The sequence below is a fragment of the Nannobrachium achirus genome (genome assembly GCF_963921795.1).
Source record: "Nannobrachium achirus genome assembly, chromosome: 17".
NCBI lineage: Eukaryota > Metazoa > Chordata > Actinopteri > Myctophiformes > Myctophidae > Nannobrachium > Nannobrachium achirus.
In genome coordinates this window covers 28086409-28100076 of record NC_137824.1, presented here as the reverse complement: position 1 = coordinate 28100076, position 13668 = coordinate 28086409, and the positions used below count along the sequence as shown (strand labels likewise).

At 41.7% G+C, this 13668-nt stretch overlaps 1 protein-coding gene across 4 annotated transcripts in view; it reads right to left on the bottom strand.

Moving 5' to 3' along the window:
- The window catches only part of rnf130 (ring finger protein 130), a 70153-nt gene extending 56879 nt beyond the window's left edge, over window positions 1-13274 (bottom strand). For all 4 annotated transcript variants that reach the window (XM_080745992.1, XM_080745991.1, XM_080745993.1 and 1 more), the window contains exons 1-2: window positions 13127-13274; window positions 12074-12543 (exon numbers count right to left, since the gene is read on the bottom strand). In XM_080745992.1, the coding sequence (XP_080602118.1) occupies window positions 12074-12329 (256 nt within the window). In that variant the 5' untranslated portion in view covers window positions 12330-12543; window positions 13127-13274. The remainder of the gene's footprint in view (window positions 1-12073; window positions 12544-13126) is intronic.
- Window positions 13275-13668: the final 394 nt, after the last annotated feature.

Below are 13668 nucleotides of genomic sequence, written 5' to 3'. Positions count from 1 at the left end.
TCTTAGTCTTAGCCTGTTTAATTACTACCAAAAAACGGTAATCTCTGGCCTAGCACTCGTGCTCTAACTATAACAAAAAAGAAAATACTAGAATGGGTGCTTCACGCATCTGATATCACAGGCAGGTTGAGACAAACACTTGGTACGGCTTGTGCTTGAGTCCATCTACAAGACTGAACATGACAGGAGGCTCCTTCCTGCAATCAAGCTAACATCTGATGCCATCTTTTGCATGCCCGCAAGCATCAACATAGTTTTTGGTTAAACCCTCTTTGCTTATCACACAGCCTCAGTTTCCCAAGCTTTGAGGAGGCAGGAAAACAAATTATGTTGGTGTTGAAACGGCAGTACAAACACCTGTCCCTCACTAATCTTGTCACTGCAGTTTCACGTCTATGCCCTGCAGGATGCCTGGTATGATCCTCAACCTTAACCCTTTGTCATTTCAGAGTGTACAAATGTAACTAAATCATGGACCTGTAAAAAGGTCCAGTTGGTTCCATTTGTACACACGGAGATCTACAAGCTCACAACGTGTCTCGCTGCGACGAAAGTCCAGCCCATGAAGTACATAGTTTAAGTGGTTGACCCTTTTACAGTATAAAAACAACAGGTGTACAGAAACATTTCAAAAGGTCAACACTGAAGAAGGCTTTACGCCGAAACGCGTCCGTTTGTTTCTGCTGCTCTGCAGCTTACCCTGACCAACGAAATTTAAAATAAAAAAGTGCCTTAAAAGGACGTGTCTGTGAGTGCTGGTGTTCTCTTTGAGATGTCTTGTATAGTTACGTTTCCCGACCGTGCACCCGGTAAGAAGTTAAGCAATGTTGAAATGAGTTGGAGTCGTGCTCGCACCCCTGCTGTAACTGTACAGAAACATTTGACTATTAGATAGATAACATGCCACAAAGGACTAAAGCATTACGGTTTGTCCCCTTCCTGGATGACTATAAAACCTCAAGACCACTGGGGCTTCAATAATAAATCAGCTGTCTTAAAGGCCCTCTGGCAGACATCTTCTTCCCCGTATGAGATTTCACCCTAATGCTTTTGAAGCACAGCTAGTGTCAGGTATCAAAAAGAAATATTGAACATCGCTAAGGTCAATGAAACAGCAGAATCCTTGAGCTGCTGGCTCCCGATTGACTCACATCCCATGAGGCTGCGTTGCCCTTGTTTCAGTGTTCTCTCTCTCTGTGTGTGTGTGTGTGTGTGTGTGTGTGTGTGTGTGTGTGTGTGTGTGTGTGTGTGTGTGTGTGTGTGTGTGTGTGTGTGTGTGTGTGTGTGTGTGTGTGTGTGTGTGTGTGTGTTTAAGGAGAGAGAGATGGAGACAGACAGACACATAAACAGACAGACAGAGACAGAATACAGTGAGAGAGTGTGCATGTGCGTGGAACAGTGTCCAATATATAACCTTGTAGCAGGTAAGAGGGGTATGCCTATGGGGCCAATGAGGTACTGTAACAGCATTCTGAGACAGGAATACTGATGACATCACTGCAGCAATCGCCTAAGAACAAAGTCAAAGTTTGCTAAAATGTAGATGTGTAAACATGTTGTGCTGTGTGAACTGCAGTGCAGCTCCAGTGTGAGAGAGGACTTTGTTAATGACATTCTATTCCGTAGGAACGAGCTATGGCCCACTCACAGCATAGCAGAGGCTCATTATGCCCGATTTACACGCACAAGGTTGTGCATCGTTTCGTGCAAAACAAAAATAGCAATCCGCAAGCTCACAGTGCATCACCCTGTGACGCTTGTGAGCTTGTAGATCTGCTATTTCCGATGTGCGACACTGGCGCGCAAGTAAGTATAAATCAGGCCTTAGTGATAGCCACATACTGTCGCTGACATGCTTTGGTTTTGAAGCGCATAGAGATACAGAATGTTATGAGAGAGAGCATTGTTTCTGTCCCACGGCCAAGAGAATCGCAACAGCCCACACAAGTGATGGTGATTCTTACATTCATGAAAAAAATATATCAAAGTAGGAAGCTCGTTATATGCTACAAAATATTTGCAGTGCAGAGTTCAAAAAGCTTAAGAAGTCAGTAACAAAGTGAGCAGTGGACATGCTGTACTAGCAGCAAAAGCAGTACGTCTACAGCCTGTGTTCCTCCCTTCTTAAATGCCATTTGAACTCTGTGCACTACTTTAATGGCCCTAACAAATATTTTGTTGCACTCAAGGAGCTTTCGACTTTGATATATTTTCCATTATTTTGGAAGCCTGTGCCCCACTGTTTTTTTGTGGATGCTTACAGTACATTCATGACGTGCTTTGGGTCTACTAAATTACATTGAAAAATGATCATCAATCCGCTTCAGAACATCCACTCAAACCTTTTGTTTACACTTCCAGACAACCAACAAGAGGAAGGACAATAGAGGGCCACATTAAAAACCCCGGCACTGATGGCAACTATCTGCTGCTACCAAATCCTAAACAGATTGCTTCATGGCTGGGAATGGGAGATGATGGCTCTTTGAGCTCTCATATATATTTCCCCCTCAGTGCAGCGATCATTTAACAGACCATTTATTTTGTTAATGTCACAGAGGGACCATGATCCAATCCCCTCCTGTACCTCTCCAACCGACCTCCCACCCCCCACCCACACACACCACCTGCTCTCTCACATTCACTGAAACATTACCGTTTGCAGATAAGAGCAGACAACAATGGGAATAACAGTCTGCAGCAAAGCACTAACTTCGTTGAGACAGACCACCCATTATTTGCAGCTTTTATAGATTTAGGCAGGAATAAAAGGTCCTAACCTGTCCCCCGCTGGAATACTGTTCGGTGCCACAGTGATGTATGATGCAATTCAGGAATGGTTACGTGCACGGCTGCATCAATAGTGTGCATTTACAGTTAAAAGATACATTTTTATATTGTCGTCGTCTCCCCCACCCCAACCAGCGTTATGGTAGAGTAGGTGTAGTGTTACTGAGACAGATTCCAGGAATCGTAAAGGAAACAGTACAGTAATGTCGGCACAATGTCATTTTTAGAACACCATTAAAACGTCTGTCACTGAACAGATTCTCCAATTATGGTACCGTATCTGTGCATGATGCAGCTTCCAGATGTTCTTTTAGCGTACACTCCCATGCATGTCACAGACCACACAAGCATACACCTACAGTCTGTGTACGTGCACTTACTCCACTTCTTGTATTTAGTGATGTCATTAGTGTACTGTACTTATTTCATCAGTCCTTTGGTATTTGCAGCTTTTGTGCCACACCTCCATGAACTGTGTCTCTCCTTCATTCAAGTTCCATTTGACTGATGGCTAGCCATGGATTGTGAGGAGGCTCATTAACTAACAATCCCCACCAGGCCCAACAGAGCCAGGGTCATTTCACGCCATGTGGGCTTAGTCATCCGCCACAAATCGGCCGGCTCAAGAATCAGCCAACAACCAAATAAGGTCTCTGTTGACATCAGTTCCTTCCTGTTGGCCATAATTTAGGGTTACAACATTTGCTTGTTGACCCATCTCTAGCACTTTCACAGATGCACTCTCATCAGGTTTATGTTTGTCAGGACAGATATGAAATATGGTACGGTATATATATATAATATACTGTGTACACACACACATACGGTACATTACCATGTTTCATACAGTACATATAATGTATGTATGCCTATGAAGATTTGAGGGCAAGTCAGTCACTTAGATTCCCATTCATAACCGACCATTTCATGAGCAAATGTTGGTTTTATAGTCGTTAACTTTACAAACTGCCTGCTGCGAGAGTTTCAATATTTGGCTGTCCTTATTGTCAGCAGGCTATATGAATAAGATCATTTTGCAATGCTCACAGGAGTAAAAAGAGTGTGACAGCAATGCTAGGGCATAAGCTGTACGTTCTTTGTCCCTGGGACTGGGAGACATATATGAAGCTGATGGAGACTGCCTACTGTAGCTCCTGTTGGCTCCTGCTTTAGCTGGCGGTGAGGCCACCTGCCAGTGAAGAGATACACGTCAAGGTAAATAGACCAAGGAGCAGGAGGAATGTATCCATCCTTGGGACTTGCTCATCTTTACTGCTCACCCAAAAACCCAGAGCAGCTGGAGGCTACGAATCTATGATCGTTTGATGTCCCCACCATATGTCCACAGTCCTGAGAGACAGCTTGGTTCCTACGCTTGGACAGACAGACAGACAGACAGACACAAGCACAGATACAGGAAGCACAATGCCCTCTGGAGTAATACAATATGTAAAACAGTGGTGTATGATGCAATTCAGGAATGGTTACGTGCACGGTTGCATCAATATTGTGCATTTACAGTTAAAAGATACATTTTTATATTGTCGTCGTCTCCCCCACCCCACCCCAACCAGCGTTATGGTAGAATAGGTGTAGTGTTACCGAGACAGATTCCAGGAATTAGCGTACACTCCCATGCATGTCACAGACCACACAAGCATACACCTAACAGTCTGTGTATGTGCACTTACTCCACTTCTTGTATTTAGTGATGTCATTAGTGTACTCACTGTACTTATTTTATCAGTCCTTTGGTATTTGTAGCTTTGTGCCACACCTCCATGAACTGTGTCTCTCCTTCATTCAAGTTCCATTTGACTGATGGCTAGCCATGGATTGTGAGGAGGCTCATTAACTAACAATCCCCACCAGGCCCAACAGAGCCAGGGTCATTTCACGCCATGTGGGCTTAGTCATCCGCCACAAATCGGCCAGCTCAAGAATCAGCCAACAACCAAATAAGGTCTCTGTTGACATCAGTTCCTTCCTGTTGGCCATAATTTAGGGTTACAACATTTGCTTGTTGACCCATCTCTAGCACTTTCACAGATGCATTCTCATCAGGTTTATGTTTGTCAGGACAGATATGAAACATGGTACGGTATATGTTTAATATACTGTGTACACACACACATACGGTACATTACCATGTTTCATACAGTACATATAATGTATGTATGCCTATGAAGATTTGAGGGCAAGTCAGTCACTTAGATTCCCATTCATAACCATTTCATGAGCAAATGTTGGTTTTTATAGTCGTTAACCTTACAAACTGCCTGCTGCCAGAGTTTCAATATTTGCCTGTCCTTATTGTCAGCAGGCTATATGAATAAGATCATTTTGCAATGCTCACAGGAGTAAAAAGAGTGTGATAGCAATGCTAGGGCATAAGCTGTACGTTCTTTGTCCCTGGGACTGGGAGACGTATATGAAGCTGATGGAGACTGCCTACTGTAGCTCCTGTTGGCTCCTGCTTTAGCTGGCGGTGAGGCCACCTGCCAGTGAAGAGATACACGTCAAGGTAAATAGACCGAGGAGCAGGAGGAATGTATCCATCCTTGGGACTTGCTCATCTTTAGTGCTCACCCAAAAACCCAGAGCAGCTGGAGGCTACGAATCTATGATCGTTTGATGTCCCCACCATACGTCCACAGTCCTGAGAGACAGCTTGGTTCCTACGCTTGGACAGACAGACAGACAGACAGACAGACACAAGCAAAGATACAGGAAGCACAATGCCCTCTGGAGTAATACAATATGTAAAACAGGATGTGGTAGATCTACTGGCTTGTGACTGTATGTTTCAACAGACTTTGGGTCGAAGAATTGAATATGTAGCGTGGGTGCATGCAGCTGACAAGTGACAACAGACCCCATAGACTGGAAATGCTCATGTGAAATAGAACATACCCCCCACACACACACACACACACACACACACACACACACACACACACACACACACACACACACACACACACACACACACACACACACACACACACACACACACACACACACACACACACACACACACACACACACACACACACACACACACACACACACACACACACACACACACACACGTGTGTAATGGCTTGCTGAAGTTTTGTCAACAAAAAAAGATGAGCAGTCTGTGACTTTGCATAAGTAGAACACTGTTCGATTACAAAAGTCAAGAAGAAAAGATCAAAGTTCTAAGTCAGCTTAGAGAAACCTAGACCCATATAGAGGCCAATATTTAAATCTGAGACAAGCTTCCATCACATCAAATCTGCACGGAGGCTACTGAAACCAATAGATGGGGGGATGGGAATGACATTTAGCAAACATTGCCATGTTTGTTCTCTCCTTATCTTTAAATCGCGGGACCTTCAAGTATCCAGTGTACTGAGTGAGTTTTGTGCTGTCAAAGACAAGGCCCAAGATGAAGGCCTGCATTGTCCTTGGAATGAACTGCAACACAGTGAGCAGTGCCACTGAGTTACTGTATCAGACCTGAAAAAATACTCCAATTACCTAACCATTTTCTGTATTGTTTGTGCTATTGGTCCTAACTGCTTGTTTGTTTTAGAGTCGTTTCCACTGTGTTTTCTTTGTCTTGTAACAGTATGTGCACTGATGAAGGTCTGACATACCAAAATAAAACAAAACACTGCACTGCATACAGTAAATAGATCTTCATCTTGGCTACACATAGCTGGATATTTCAGATATCACGGTTTTTCAGATATCCACATAGAAAAATATCTATGCCCACACGGAGCTGGATATTTCATATATCCCGGTTTTTCAGATATCCACATGGAAAAATATCTAGGTCCACACGACAAAGATATCTAGGTCTAACAAGCACACACACAGTAAAGTCTTCAGAGATATCCGGGTTCCCTGTCTACACAGATCCAGTGAATCGGATATTTTTCAATCTCTCCACTTATTTATCCGGTTTAAAAAATATCCAGCTTCGCGGCCGAAATATCCAGCTTTGTGTGGCTGCAAGCCCCAACAGCACAAATAAATGTCTAGCTTCAGAAATATCCAGCTCCGTGTAGCCATGAGGTTAGTGTCAGTAAGTGTGTCTCTGTGCTGTCGATTCTTTGACCTTGACCATTGCCTTCAACCAACAAAGGGGTAATCTCTCGTCTCGAGACAGCCTCAGAGTCGCTAAAGGAAGAGAGACAGGCCGAGTGGGCGTCGCCCTTGTTTTGATGATGTGGTTCCCAGATTGACAAAGGAGTGACCTGCTACAGCCCAAACAGCAAGCTGGTAATCTCGCTGTGCTGTGCTTCACTCTCCTCTATCCTACAACTAAACTAAAGTGCCTTAAAGTGAGTGACACTGTCTGGCTTTCCAACCAAAGCTCCGACAGGCTAAGGAGGTTGATGCAATATTTACGCATCAAACTATGGGGATTTTCCCATGTAAGTGACATATAGGTCATCGTTAAAACCATCCAACATACATTCCATCTGATGAACTACTTCGATTATTTTCACAAAGAGGAATAAGCTACTGTATGCCCCCTGATGTAAAGGTTTAAGTTATTAAACTAAATTATTTTAAAATTATGACGTTTTTGCAGATATGACTTTCCTAGAGATGAGTTATGTGACTTATATACTATAGATATCTATGCTTCAAAACATAAATAACATACTTCTGGCATAACCTACAGTATATGACAATACAATAAATAAATAAATACAATATTTCTGTATATGGACATACCAGTTGGCAGTCTGGCACCACATATTTTTCCACTTTTTGGGTGACATTTTAGCTCATTGTGAGTATGCTGAACATGTACCTACTGTAAACATATTTGGTACCTGTACTACCTGGCCACATTCAAAATGTGCTGTCCGGGATACAAAGTGGATACATTACTGTCTAGCTGCTAGACTCTAGCAGTAACGGTGCAGCACAGCGCTTGTGCAATGGAAGTACACATTCTAGGTCAGTTTCTTGAACCCGTTACTGGTGCTGTTCTTGTTGGAGGCATTTAAGGGCACTGCTGATTTTCCACTTTGCTTGGCAAGGTTAGATATGCTGTCAAGCTCTCCATGACGAGGTCACAAAACTGGTCACACTTCCACCTCAGGCAGAATGCAGTCACGATCACTAGACCGTGGAAATTAGGCCAATAGCAGTCAACTCAAAACAAACTGTACTCTTACTGGGAGTGACTAGACTGTAAAATCATACAATCAATTGTCATATGAGATAAGCTTCGGGACTGTGCCGGTTGATGGCATAGACTAGAGGTTATGACTACAGTATGTGACTTCTAATTTAGCTTGTATATGTTAAAGATAGGCTAGGGATGCTATTGTATTAGTATTTACTGTTAAAAAAACAGCTTATCTACAATTATAAATTGAAGCTTCAAACTCTAATTGGTTGTCGTTATTAATCACAATAGCAACAAAGAGGCAATAATTTGATACAGATAGTAGATAAGTAGAAGCATTCTTATGATTGGCTGAACTGTAAAATATATGGACTGCTCTGTGGTTTATGAATCTACTAGCTACAATTATCTTTAAAAGCTACCTATTCGGGGTACCTTATACGATTTACTTCTCACATGACGGTTTTTCACCATTTTGTTTGTTTAAAAATCACCCTCAAAGTTTAGTTCTTAAGCAATTTTGCCATTTATACACAAACGCTCATCCGAACGCTCAACAACAAGTTTTAAGGGACCGCAGAACTTGCGACTGTTAGACAATGCTTCTCAGAAACACCTGCTTTGTAGCACAAAAGTGTCACATGCCAAAAAGAACAGATATATAAGCCAACAATGGATTGCATTGTGATTTGCAACATGTTGGGTGTAGATCTGTTATTTTCTGCAAAAAACTGCATATTAAAGGAAAAGGAAATTGCTTCTAGCAGCCCCAAGCTTCTCGGAACTCTCGTTTTAAGAAATACTATCGTACAGTAGATCATCCAAAAAACGATAAAGCTCTGAGAAGCTTTGAAAGGTTAAAACTTAAGGCATTGGGTTCACTACATCAAGAGTGGAGTGAGCTTTGACCAGTATACTTTGGCGTGAAATGTCCCAACTCATGAAATCTCTGACAAGATTGTGAGAACAGATTGATGTAAAGTGAAAAAATAGATAAGAAAATAAAATGATTCTGCTTTTCTTATAGCTAATAGCTAATGGAATGATGGCATATTGGCACCATTGGGACCATTTAGAGAACAACAGCTACGGTCAAATAGCTATGATATAAGAACATATACAATAACAAATCTATATAATGGATTATTACTTAATTATAATAAGAATGTGCAGTATTCAGATATGGGTGGAAACATTTAGCATTTTCTCTCCACATTCTACAGTAAGTCACCAACCACAACTCACTCACTCACTCACTCAACGATACAAGGAAGATGATATGGTTTCTATCTGACACATTATCGACATAATGAAACTCCCCATGTCTCAGAGCAATTTTTTAATTAAAAAGCACACAGAGGTTTAGAATTGTGATCCTGAGGACCAGAATAATGCTACATTCCACCAGGAACTTACTGTATATGTCTTCAGCGGCTGTATTTGGTTTAAATTAGTCCCTGGACTGCTAGAACGAAAACCAGCACTTTAGTACTAGTCTACATTATCCAATACCATATACAGTTTCATCATACCATTGCTATGTGGGAAACTGTACAGTGGTTTCCTTGATAATCAATATTACATGCAAGAATCAAAGACAAAGCTCCCCGCAAAATAAATTGGATGCACCAAATATTCCCATGTCCCCACCTGGTACAAAAGAGTAGGTCACAGTATACAGTGTAATTACTCTTTCCCAAAAACACTGACCAGTGTAGTCAGCCTGTTCTTTCACTCAATCTTCCCCCTTCCATTCTCTTCCCTTCCCTTCCCTCCGAGTGCCAGCTAAAGAAACAAGAGCCAAGCGGAAAAAGTATGAAAGTCAATGAATGTTTCGTACGGCTTACGTTACAGGACCCACGAGTGATTTTGTGACTGCGACAATGAAGAAGAAATGTAAAGACAAGAGGTGGAATGACGTTATTCACAACTCTGCAGCGCAGCATGAAATTATGCTCAGACGGAAACTGTAGCCTAACGCATGCCAACTGCTTGGCCCCGCATGATGCAAGCAAAGAGAGTACTACATATTGATCTTGAAAAACACACAGTATAGAATGAGGTTACAGACAGACATACAGTACAGAGCATGTCAAATCAATCCCCATCCCCTTCCCTCAGGGGACCCCATTCCTCTCACAGAGCGTTTCTTTTCTTTACTCTTGTTCAAACCCTCCTCTCTCTCCCGTCATGACGTTCCTACAGTAGCATGCTTACATAAACGACCCCTACCCCCACAACCGGGGGTTGTTCAGGGCGTCTGGTTAGTGGTAAGGCACGCCTCTGTCCAGTGTTTACTGAATCTGAGAGGGCTAACGTATGTCATATTACCCAAACAATAAACATGTGCCCCATAGCTTAAAACATGTGATGTTTGTTTGTCCCTGTATTAGATTCTCTGTTCACTGTAGAACATTTTGTACACTGTGAAAGCATTTGCAAAACAAATGTTACTTGACTTGCTCTTAATGCAGCCTCCAACCCAGTCTGTTTACTGGAGGTGATTATGGAAGCGCCTGAGACAAGGGGCTTAGGGAAAAGGAGGGTACATGTGAAAGTAGCCAACAAACCAGACCTAAAGTCCAATTAGAAGAAATGTAACAAAGAGAAAAGTAATGTTTTGGCTGTTTGCTTGGCTGTCAGATATCCTGGTTGAATGTGCAGATCATAGAATAGGCGGTGATATTTTAGTCTGCATTCACTGCATGTAAATAAAAGGAAGAGATCTACAGCAACAATTCGTTTGCCAACTCCGTCAACCACAACACATACACTGAGACAAACACAGGAAATACAAGTCTTAGCGAAATTGCAAAAGCAAAAGCTGCTTTGACAAATGCAGTAATCTCTGTAAGCCAAATGTAGTGGGCTTTCCACAGTATTGAGGACATTCTGGTTTAATTGATAGCTTGAGGAACTAGGACTCCCATCTTAACTGTCAAACATTAAAATATTGAATCTCCATTTATGAATGTGATTTCAGTGCCATGTAGGTGTCTCGTTTATCATAACTGGAAATGTCCAATAGTATTATAGCAAATAAACATAGCACCATTAGACACTTGTATAGAGAGATAATAATGATGTGACTAGCTGAAGTAAGTTAGTTATAACAACAGACAGTGCAGTCTGCAGTCAGTGTTTAGCTGTGTGGAATGCTTAGGAACATCCTTGTATATACAATTACATATGACGACACACACACACACACACACACACACACACACACACACACACACACACACACACACACACACACACACACACACACACACACACACACACACACACACACACACACTTTAAAAAGCTTATTGTGGGAACACTGCAATTATGACCTACAAAATAGTGTAGGCTATATTAAAAAATATATATGGGAAAGAGGAGAGTGGGGGTCGATGTACTTGTTTGTTGTCAGTCAAGTATGGGAAACTTCAGTAGGCCTACAAAGCCATTTCTCAGCCACTCAAGAAGATATTCAAGGACAAGGGGGGATTAAACAATATGGTTAAGTGCACTCATGCTATTCATTTTTATTATGGTTTAATAATAGACCAAAGCAAGATAGATTTGAATGATTAAACCCAGTGGTGGAAAAAGTACTCAAATTTTTTACATATGTAAAAGTATCAATACTGCAATATAGAAGTACTCTGTTACAAGTAAAAGTCCGGAATTCAAAATGTACTTGAGTAAAAGTTTGAAAGTGTTTCATTAAAATGCACTTAAAGTACCAAAAGTAAAAGTACAAAATGTTTGAAAATAGCAGATCTACAAGCTCACATCGCATGTAGATTGGCTATTTTCAAATAGTCTAGGTATAAATTAGGGCTAAAGTGGTTAATCTATGTTTTATATCTGCAAAGTAAGCCTAACTAGTAAGTAACTAAAGTTTCCAAATAAATGTAGTGCAACAATATTTGTTGTATCTGAGACAATATTTGTATCTGAGATCTAGTGGAGTATAAGTAAAAGTATTGGAAATTGGAAATACTCCAATAAAGTACAACAACTACCTCACATTTTTACTTATGTAAATACAAATGCACCTAGTATTAAACTTTACACCACTGAGCAAAGCAAACCACACGTGCAGGGGGCATAGGGCCACCAGCCCACCACACGTGCCAACCTTCGACCTACCTCCATGATAAGGCGCAGGTGCCACCACGATTCCTCTGGTATCTGCCTTGGGTGAATCCTGCCCATAGGTGCCATCGTCGTTGGTCATCATTTGAACGGGGTTGCCCTTAGAGTCCAGCACAGTGGCGTTCACCGTGGCACTGACGTGCTCGTCTCTGCTGATGGACTTGTCGGCACGGATGGACAGCACACACCTGGGCAAGGCCAGTACCAACAGAACGCTGCATGTTGATGCTGCGGTCCACCTCCTGGGCATCTTTGGAATGTCTTTATGCACGTCCCCCCTTTACATCCAAGCTGGCAGTAGAGAAACGGCACCACACACACAACGATCCCCCCAAAAAATCATAGAGGACCTCTGACGGTGGGTTTATTGCAAGCCTTCCGTGTTGTTGCGTCCCGTCGTCAAAAACATGCTGTCTTCTTCACATTGTCTTTATTTCCCCCAACATGCGTCTCTCCTAGGCGGCCTTCGAACCAACAAAAGCACATTCGTGTTATGAGAAAACTGGACTTATGATAGTAATATAATAACATGATTAAGGAGAGAGATCTGGTAAGCTGTCATCCATGTAAATACAAATAATAATAATAATGATGATAATAATAGGCTAGATAACAATACAAAAATACTAAAGCCTAACATTTCAACAACAACAACAAAAACAATAGCCTAAACATAAGATGAATTTTAGGCCAGTGGCGGAATATAAACCAGCATTACAAGCTAGTGTAGCCTATATGGTTTGATTTCTGCTTTTGCGCATTAATTTGCTGCAACACACACTAAAAACAGTTGCAATATGTTTGTCTGCATTAGCCAATAAGGTCAAATATTTGGTCGAAAATGCCATAAACGTCCTCAATTGAAACCAATGTCAAATGTTGTAATGTTAACACATTTTTATTTACCCACAACAAAGCGAACAGCTGTCTGTCTGTCACAGGAGTTGCTTTATCACCCAATATCATTCGTAATCCTCCTAGCAACCATTATATTCTTCCACGTTTGACATTGACGGTATTCCTCTAAACACAGAACACTGAGCCTACCTTAATCATTTCGTCGACTCCAAGATGCAGGTCCTATCGATATAAATCACTTGTCCCGTCCTCCTTATATTTTGATTTCACTGGCCTTTTAGCTGAATGCTGTAGAACAAGCTCTGCTCTCTCGCAGACTCGCGTCGCCTTGCCTTCCTATCCCACTCCTCTATGATCACTGCACAGCGCAAGCGCAAAGGTCCTATAGCCCGGAAGGACGGTCTGTCGCGATCTAATTGACTGGTTGGTTGTCAAGGCAACTGCTGATGGGTTTCGGGCGTGGTTTACTGGTGCCACAAAAAAAGATCTCCCATTCATTTCCCCCATAGACTTTAAAAATGTGTATTTATTAAGCCTAGAATCAAGCCATCTAGGATCCCTGGTGAATCATGACCATAAAACATTTGATACTGTGAAAAAATAAGACATGAAACTATTTGTGTGTTTTAGTTTTTTTTTTTCTTTTTTCTCACAGAATCAAAGGTTTCGTGGTCATTCACCAGGATCCTGGATGGCTTGATTCTAGGCTTAAAATAATTTATATAAATATT